The 10653-nt window shown below is 37.6% G+C and overlaps 1 protein-coding gene across 1 annotated transcript; it reads left to right on the top strand.

Moving 5' to 3' along the window:
• The first annotated feature begins 267 nt into the window (after positions 1–267).
• Positions 268–642, top strand: LOC115226720. The gene has a single exon (XM_029797744.1). It carries the CDS (start codon positions 268–270, stop codon positions 640–642), a length of 375 nt encoding a protein of 124 aa, XP_029653604.1.
• Positions 643–10653: the final 10011 nt, after the last annotated feature.

Here is a 10653-nt window from a genome sequence, read left to right as displayed (position 1 = left end):
CACCGATCAAATCTTCACCCTAAGACGAATCCTCGTACACCATTGGTGCTTTCAGCAAAAAACAGTCATCTGTTTTTTTTTTTTTGTTTTTGTTGCTGCATTCGACTCCGTCGATCGTGACACCCTCTGGAAGGTCATGCAGGCAGATGGTATCCCACCTAAACGTCTCAATCTTATCAAAGCTTATTACCGCTCAACAAGATCCTGCGTACGCGTGTACGGTAAAGTGTCGGAACCCTTCGAAATACGGTCTGGCGTTCGGCAGGGATGTGTTCTTTCGCCGACTCTTTTCAATTACGCCATAGACTGAATCACCACAAATGCATTGCTGACATCCAGTTTGCTATCAATGAGCTCCAGCGTGTTGCATCGCAGATTGGTATGAAAGTCAATGCCTCGAAGACCAAATTCCTCACACCCGGCTTCGCCCCAACAGGCAAAACACCCATTGTCCTCAATGGTGATATTCTTGAAGAGGCTGAGAGTTTCAAATACCTTGGCGCCATCCTTACAGCCACAGGTCAAGGTGAGGCTGACATTAAAACACGAATCAACCTCGCTCGCCAAGCCTTCAACCGACTCAATTCACGACTCTGGTCAAGATCTGAGATCCGACGCACCACCAAAGTACGGATCTACTAGTGTGAACGATTCTCCTTTACGGCAGCGAGTCATGGCCGATGAGGGTGACAGATATTAAGCGACTAGAATCCTTCGATCACCTCTGTCTATGCTGCATCCTTCGTGTCCGATGGAATCACTTTGTCTCCAACAATTCGGTGCGACACCAGTGCAAAATCACCTCCCTCCGACAAGTCATCCCAACGAGACGTCTGTGTTGGCTGGGTCATGTCCCCCCATCGCCAACCAGGAGAATTCATCTACGAAGCAATTTCCCCAGCTCCCCTTCAGGTTTGGTGAAAGCGATGTGGTGGACAACGAAAAACCTGGGTGATGACAGCCAAGGCTAATCTGGAACCCAACCTAGGCCCCCATGTCTACGGCGTTCGCCGATGGAATAGGGAGTGGTTGGAGATCACGCGATCTTTAGCCTCAAATTGCCAGGCCTGGTCGGTGTTTGTGAGAGATGCAGCACTGAGGATGAATGAAGCCAGCTCAACCCACCCCGGGTGAATGCTACTCAAGTCAAGTCAAACATGTACGTATGAACATGTATATGTGTACACACACACACTCATAAATATATATACATATACGTTTCTATACATATACATTTAAAGCGTACGTTTGTGTATGTGCGTGTACGTGTGTGTGCGGAAGAATGCTTGAATGTATGTGTGTGTGTGCTTGCGTGTATATTATTGTGTTGTATTATGATTTAGTTAACGAGAAAACAAAATACATGAGGTGTGGTGAAGTCATAATGTTCATTGAAAATTCAATATCGCCTTCATTATTTAAACATTCTCCAGACGATTGGTGAGAGATCGTTCATCTTACATTTATATAATGGTGTTGTCTACTAGATGTTGTCGTTCGGTGAACTATGAAAACAATTCGGAGATATCGGTTTGTTGTGTTGTTCCAGTCGAGCTCTGGTTGAGCAGACTCATGGCACGTAGGCAGTCATCCATCAGTTTATATTAACATATTTATTGTAGTGTGAAAATAAATGTCTAATATTATTTCAATTATTTCAGTTACAACGTGTGTCAGCTCCATATATACATCTGTGTTATTAGACATGGTAGCTGCCGAAGTATCGATAGGAGAATTTTGAAAGTAGATGTAAACGCTTTTGAGTGGAAAATTAGTATATTTAAAAATAAATTACCAAGATTTATTACTCAGAGACTCCTAGAGGTAAGAATACGTTTCACAAAAAGAAATGTGTAATCTATTGTATAAAATCCGTTCTGTCTGTCGGTGTGTGTGTCTTCTAGGATCTCGGGCATCCTCCATCCGATTGCACTCAAATTTGATATTTAGATACCGACGGTATCAGGGCGTGTATAAGTCTCGAAAAAATTACAAAAATCGATTCCAGGTGAGAATGCGATCGATAAAGCCGTTTTTGTCCTGCTTTTCTTCCGTCAACCTGTACATAACTGCACCTTCCATTTTTTGTTGTTTTTGTACTGCTTAAAGGCACGTTTCTTTTCTGCCAAGCTTACTGTTTAAACCATGTTTGTGTTCTCCTAGTCAATAGCCTTATCATTACCGGCACTTTAAACTCTTCGGTTGCATATTTGTGTGAATAAAATCGTTTTTCTTTGGAATAGAAAAAAAGTCTATCGTTATTTCTTCTTTTGCTGGAGTCTCAAATTTAGGTTAAATCGGTGTTTCTCAAAGGGGAGGCCTATGGGACGGTCGGACAAGTTGTTTTGAGAAAAGTTGGTTTAAATGTTTGACAACTCAGCACCGTCCATTGGACGGGGAGAGTTTTTCTCGTATGTGTCTATGAATAAAATACGAAGGGGTGCTGAAAAGTTCCTGGCTTTTGGGTAACAGACGATCAGTTTATTATAATTTTGTTCAACATACACTTCTCTCAGATTCACACATTTATTGAAGCGGCCCTTCAGTTTTCCTAAGCCCTGTAAAAGAACTCGGAAAGTTGGGCCTTCAACCAGGCCCTTGTGCAATATCCTTAAAGCTAGGAACTTTTCAGCATTCCCTCGTATATACATTTATGCAAACATTTGGAAGTGTTGGAAATTGAGTGTGTAAACAATTTCTAACAGAGTGAGGTGTTTTTAAAAGATGTAAATACGGAGAAAATATGTCTCAAATATTTAAGTTTACTGATTTTTCAACCATGTGGTATACGTAATTCTTGAACTAGCCTTTCGGAAATACATACTTGCTAAATAAATGCTTCGAAGCATGTTTGCAATGACTTAACATTTCTGATCTTTAATTTAATCTGTTGTTGTCTTGATATATAATAAATGATTTCTTATTTAAGTAGAGTTTCTGGTGTAAATGTGCAGGAACACTATTATCTTCATAGAAGGTCGCGAGGTCAAGAATTAATCATCAGAATTGAAACACCACCGCTCTTGCTTTTTTAATCCAAATGTAATTGGACAGGCTTAAGGTGCATTTTGCCAGTTGTTTGACTATATTGATAAAAAGCATGATTATATTTATAAGAGCGAACTTTAAAGGGATTATATACACATAGGTGTTAGAGGTGTTTAAAACCTCTAAGGTTAAATCCAAAGGCGCTCCTGGTGATTAGCTGCGTAGGTACAGTCTTGGCAAAATGTATACAGTAGCAGGTAATTCAGCGGGTAAACCGTAGTTTAAATTATATGCAAGAAGAAAATGGAAGAAAAATAACAGGACGAAGTTGGTCGTTTGCGCTAGTAAGCCATTAATTTAAATTACTTCCACTTTTCTTTATTAATCAATTAAATTAATGGCTTACTAGCGCAAACGACCAACTTCGTCCTGTTAGTTTCCCTCCATTTCTTCTTGTATATATATATATATTCACTTTGTGCATATTAGACATTACCTCAGGTTTCATGCATTACAGATTGCAATTTTCAAATGTTCCACTTAATAAATAATAGTAATCTGTCACCACTTTGGATTTGGTTACGTGAGATTTCACGAAACTTCATTCGTTAATTAGAGAATGCAAAATGAAGAACGGAATACACAGATAAGAGGTGGTAAATATACAGGAACTTTGGCAATTAGTATTTTCCCTACATTAATAATGATCTTAAAAGCAGTGGTGAAATGTTCGTGTTTATTCCCTTGTGTCATTGACAGTTTATGATGCTTATGATCATGACAATGAATGTGCCTGTCACGTGCAAAATTATAGAATATATGCATTCATGTGAGAATGTCGTGTAAACCTATTATACGATCTGCATCCATGTTGATGTAATAATACCGTGTACATATAAGTGGGAATTTGTATAGCTATATGGTATTTTACTTGAACATAAGTTAATAAAAGTAAATTATATTATATCATATTTTATTATATCCATATTGATATAAACACACGCGCATGTACACTTGTTATGAAATTTGTGTAAATTCATCCACGAATAAATAAATGCACGTGCATTTATTCACCAGTACATTCATACTCAACACACAGACGTACACATACATGCATATACATATACACACTCGTACATAATGAATTAGAAACACGCTCTCACGCCTACATTTATGTGTAATGTGGATGTGGGTATCTATTCTATATACTCTATAGGCTGTATAAATTTATATTTAGAAAATATGTTGTGACTAATATAATTTTTTCCCCATCACAATATATTTCTCAGTAACCTTTAATTGCTCCCTGTATTAAATATGTCAACACTTGCTTAAATATTGTTTATTTTAATAGGTGTATAAGAATAATTTATTCTCTGAATATTTCTACATTTCCATGTATGCGAATTTCCTTTATCGTACAGTTTCATTTATCACTGCTTCTGTTAAGATTACAGCGAAATTTTTACTTCTCTGAGACGGTCTTATAACACAAAGAAATGTTCAAAATACACTCAGCTCATTGACACAAAGGATTCTAGGACAAATGTTTCGACATGTGTCTCGACGTTTGAACTTAAGCAAGCCACTACAAAAACCTTTTATTTTTTTGGTTAGCAGACATCAACACTGACCAGCAAACAATTCGTTCGCTGACATTATAAATAAAGTTAGTAGCTTGTTTAGATTCAAAGGTTTGGCTACCTCTGTTTGACGAGACACAGCGTGTCGAAACAACGGTGTCCCAGAATCCATTGTACCAATGACCAGTGTGTTTTGATCTCACTGTGGTCTTCAAAGGATATACACAACAGCGACTAGCATATTTGCGTTTGAATCTGCCCGAACGTATTAAGAATAAATGTACAAATCATCATTGAATTGTTTTGTATGAAGAAAAGATTGTGCTTATTGCCTTGGCAGGCCTTCAGAGACCTGGTGATTAATACGGTTTATGGTGTACACAGTTTGTTTGTTGGTCTCGAGTTCATTGTGTATGTCAGCTTGTTTTTCTCTGTGACTGTTAGAGAGAAAGACATACTCTTTTACTCTTTTACTTGTTTCAGTCATTTGACTGCGGCCATGCTGGAGCACCGCCTTTAGTCGAGCAACTTATTCTTTTTGTAAGCCCAGTACTTATTCTATCGGTCTCTTTTGCCGAACCGCTAAGTGACGGGGACGTAAACATGCCAGCATCGGTTGAATCTGCCTGAACGTATTAAGAATAAATGTACAAATCATCATTGAGTTGTTTTGTATGAAGAAAAGATTGTGCTTATTGCCTTGGCAGGCCTTCAGAGACCTAGGGGAACAAACACAGACACACAAACACACACACATACATATATACGACAGGCCTCTTTCAGTTTCCGTCTACCAAATCCACTCACAAGGCATTGGTCGGCCCGGGGCTATAGCAGAATACACTTGCCCAAGATGCCACGCAGTGGGACTGAACCCAGAACCATGTGGTTGGTTAGCAAGCTACTTACCACACAGCCACTCCTGTGGAATAATGCTTTTATAATGTGAGAGAGTGATAAGTCTACATTCGCACGCATAGAGAAAAAGCTTGCTCCTCGACCAGGCAGCGTCTGGATGACCGAAAGAGGTCGACTGAGATGTATTTGGGTATTTAGTTGCAAGTTAACGGGTTGTGAAAGAATTTTAGAGGGCCGACCTTCTAGAAAGAAAGGAATAGATGTAGAGGTTAGTGCTGAGCCTCGATGGCTGACACAAAGAATGTGGCAAGAGGACGAGAGACGAGTGAATGGAGGTTAATATCAGACCAACCAGCTCTGAAAAACTAATACCATTCAAGTAGCGATAGAAAAGGCAGAGAGAGGAAATTGTGCGACCGTAAGGCAGAGGCTAGGGTGCCTTGGTGAGTGATTTTGATGTTAATATCAGTCGGATGATCTGCTTTGAATGCAGTCAGTTACATCTGTGTTTAACAGCAGCATCAGCATCAGTAGCATCAGCATCAGCATCAGCAGCATAATTCAGAGCCTGGGAGCATTATGGGGCTTACTTGAGCTTTGTAGAGGGTTACAAGCTGGGATGTGGGATGTGAAGATGCAGAAATTTTCTGCCCCCTTTTTCGCATTTTGGCTAGTCTTTGTGATGCAGTCTTTGCAAAGTTAAGGATGTTTCTTTATTGCTACGATAGCAATATATTTATTACTTAGAACTATATGGAGTGGCTGTATCTTTTTATCTTTTAATCTTTTACTTGTTTCAGCCATTGGACTGCAGACATGTTGAGGTACCGCCTTGACGGGCTTAGTCGAACAAATATACCTCATTTTATATTTTTAAAATTTGGTACCTACTCTAACATATACACACACACGCACGCACACACACACACATATGACGGGCTTCCACAGAATTTCCGTTTACCAAATCCACTCACAAGGATTTGGTCGGCCTGGGGCTATAATAGACGACACTTGCTCAAGGTGCCATTCAGTGGGACTGAACCAGAAACCTTGTGGTTGCAAGACGAGCTTCTCAACCACGCACTCATGCCTGCATCTATTGTAGCTATAGTGACATATAACGACTCATGCCAGAGGTGATATCTAAATTGAAATATAAATAAGTGACTCAGTTACATAAATATTGTTACATAAATATTTCGAATACATTCACATTGCACATATACTTAATAAATTTAATTCCGGAAGCTAAAAGGATAGATGCGAGCATTCGTAGGATTGTATATTTTGTAACGAAATGTGTAAGAAAGCAGACTAGCTGGAAGGTAAGTGTCTTAAACTCAGCACCTCTTACCTACCAAGTGGACACTTTACAATCTGAAATATTTTTGATTTATTTTCAGTAATATTACAATAATTTATTTTTCTATATTTAACAGCTGAAGAACTATGCACATTATTTACATCATTTACACTTGACAGATATTTGTCCTCATCTTGTTTGTTGTTAACAAAACGTTTCGGCTGATATACCCTCCAACCTTCATCAGGTGTCTTGGGGAAATTTCGAACCTGGGCTCTCATTCCTAAGGTATTTTTCGATGTTATAATGATGAGGATGATGATAATGAAGATGATGATGATGATGATGATGATGATGATGATAGTAATAATAACATCGAAAAATACCTTACGAATGTCTGCTTAGGTTCGAAATTTTCCCAAGGCACCTGATTAAGGCTGGAGGGTATAACAGCCGAAACGTTGTGTTAACAACAAACAAGATGAGGACAAATATCCGTCAAATCTAAATAATGTAATTTATTTTTATTTGACATTCATTGGTGTTCAACAGTTTCCTAGTCTGTCGTTTATTTCACTGCAAGTCGTAAAAGATACTTCAACTCCGTTTTCTTTCCAATTTACTTTTACTTATTCAATAGACCACTAGGCTGACTGATTTATAGATTGTTTAGCCAATTAGCGGTGAAATTAGCTGTCTGATGGGCTAGTCAGCCCACTGATTAGGTGCACTGGATGGTCGACCAGCAGTCTCCAATTTAGGCCACTTACCCTAGTTATTACTTCCCCTTAACCATAAATATTTCCCTAATTTTCCTACAGAATATATTCCTTATCCTTTGGGTACTGAAACCAATCTGGGGGAATATGAAATTAGTAAAATTTCTTTTATTGCAATGTTAATATTATTATGTAAGAACAATGACACTATACATTTATAGTTTAATTATAGTTTAATTATAGTTTAATTAATGTCTGAGACTTAATTTAAAAACAGAGAATTCGTGAAATATTTAGTTAAAAATAGAGCGAAACACAAGAAAAGGGAATGGATTGCAGATTATTAGTTTCGGTTCTGCATTTCTTGCATACCAACTGAACGTTCTACAACTTGAGCAAGTTCAAGTTTCTTTATGTTCTGGGAGACCTGCAACCAGCAGAACTGAGAAAAACATCGCAGATGTGTAAGCAGCTGTGAGGGGAAATCGTCGAATCACCATCCGTAAGTTATCAGAGGATGTGCAGATTAGTTACAGTTCATTTCAGTCCATTATCACTGAAGATTTGGATATGAGGTGCGTTTCTGCCAAGTGTGTGCCAAAATTGATTTCAGCTGGCCAAAAAGTCACTCGGGTTTCAGTTGCACAAAATCTCCCTGATTGCATCGAGAACGATGAGACATTTTTGAAAACTTTGTTTAGGTCTCTGAACAGGTATCGCCAAGCTTTTCGCAAAATTTGAAGTAGATTCTCTGCTCAGTTTTCTCTGTCGTGGGCAATGCGACAATCACATGCTACACACCTTCCTTCCAAGTACTGCTGTAAACAATAGAAGTGAGCTAGAACGTTAAAACTTAGTGCGCATGCAAAGCAGAGTTTAAGGTCAATCTGTGCCAAGTGGCTTTGCTCTACTTGCTTTAGCTTCGTTACTATAGCAACAGTCCGGATACTTATTGATCAGATCACGTATATATATATATATATATATATATATATATATATATATATATATATATATATATGCAAAAATGCAAAACGGAAGAAAATTGAATGATGACTGTGTAGATAAACCATGATAGATTGTTTAGAGCGAATAATGGAAAATATGGAGAAACCAGAAGTCGATCTAAGTAGCTCACACATGATACATAACCGAAGTAGCACCTAAGATAAGTCCACCACTAAAATGAATATCCCATTATTGATAGACAGTCGATTTTTATTTAAATTGTATTACATCGCAACTTTTCGATGGTTGTGTTATACAATTTGTATTAATTGCAAAATTTTACTGTAAGTTTCCAAAGACACTTGAAATACGCTCTGCTCTCATTGACAAAATAGGCAATATCGACGAATATAATAATCTCAAATTTCATATAACGTAATGCACATATTAAATACGTGAGAAAAATCTCTTTATCCAATCTAAAAATGTTTTACGTGTTTGGGAAACAAATTTTCATTCAGAAGATGTGATGAAAAAATAAAAATGTAATTGGTGAAACATCATATTGAAAATATTGTGTGCGTATACACACACACACATATATATATATAAATGAAAATATCATATTTACGTAATAAATCTTTATTGAATACTATTTTAGGAATATTGTGCAGAATTCAATGAGAGGGAGAAGAAAGGGAGAAAGTGAGACGTGTGTGTGAGGGAGAGAGAGAGAGAGAGAGAGAGAGAGACAGAGAGTCAAGGTAATATATTTTCTGGGTTTAATTGATTAAATCGACTGCAGTGGTTAAATTACACCTGGAAGGAAGAAAGGCAAAGTTAACTCCAGCAGTATTTGAAATCAGAACGTAAAGAGCCGTAACTATATCTTGCAAAGGCACTTTGTTCGATGCTTAAACGATTCTACCAATATTGATGTATAATATATTTTCATATGGTTTTAATTTGATAGACCGAAAGTCTTCCGTCTGTTCTCTGACTCTATTTGATGTAATTGTAAAAGTTAAACTTTACTGAACATTTCGAGAGATATAAATACAAATTTCCTTTTTAAGGTGACAAACCCTTGCTAGTACGTATTGTCTGCACATAACGATGTATTGTATGTTCTCGTAGGTAGGCAAGCCAATGTTTAAATTTGAGATTATGTAGTCGAATATATCGATTCCAACATTTAACTGGTACTCATTTTATCCATTGCCAGATAACACAAAGCACAGTCGACTCCTAATGTAAAGGGACGTAGATATATTCAGTTTTTATACAGTCCTACCGATTCTTCTAATTCACTACCTTTACGAAATCCATCAAGCAGTTCATCCAGCCATTTTCCGTGCCTTCTGTTCCTGGGAGACCTTTCGTTACAGGAACATTCCCGGGAGAAAATTATCCACCTAGACATTATAAAAACACGTTTTTGGACTATAACTGATGTCACTGAATTGCAGGACTCGTATTTCTGACTGTAATCTTTTTATGTAACCACTACTGACCACCAGGGTGGCGCACCACCGCTATGATTTTCTCATTCATTCATTCATTCATTGCGAATAACTGGTTGATGGATGAAAGTTTGTTAACATCTCATCCATTTTTCTAGAATTTCTCATACTCGGTCTTCCATCAGTAATACGACCACTTTAGACGCAGGGCAATTTTTTTGATGTATTAAAAAACAAACAAATAAAATCAAACAGAAGTACAGTAATTTGAAAACGTTCTCCAAAATCGAATACATCCACATCACTCTATTCCCAGACTCAGTGGTTAGAGGGTTTGGCTCACAATAATGAAGTAGTGAGTTCGATTCCCGGATCGGTCTGTGTATTGTGTTCTTGAGCTAGACACTTTATTTCACGTTGCTCCAGTTCATTCAGCTGTAGAAATGAGTTGCGACGTCACTGGTGCCAAGCTGTATCGGCCTTTACCTTTCTATTGGATGGTATTGGTGGTGTGGAGAAAGAAGGCTGGTATGCACGGTCGACTGCTTGTAAATATTTTACGATAATATGGTGAATCAGGTCAGTTAAAACTACCCTGCTACTGAAATGTAACCTTTTTGAACTTATAATTTTCTGTGTGTATATATACAGATACAATACCAATATTCCTCTGAACTTTTTAGTAATTCTGTTTTTAACATTTTCTTAAGAATGTATATATATATTGCAATCTTTTGGGATCTTTTCTATTTTGAGGCCAGTTTTTTCAAATTTTTCCTACTGAACCAAAC

This window comes from Octopus sinensis, linkage group LG2, assembly GCF_006345805.1.
Source record: "Octopus sinensis linkage group LG2, ASM634580v1, whole genome shotgun sequence".
In the NCBI taxonomy this organism is placed as follows: Eukaryota; Metazoa; Mollusca; class Cephalopoda; order Octopoda; family Octopodidae; genus Octopus; species Octopus sinensis.
This window is presented reverse-complemented; position numbering and strand designations above follow the sequence as displayed.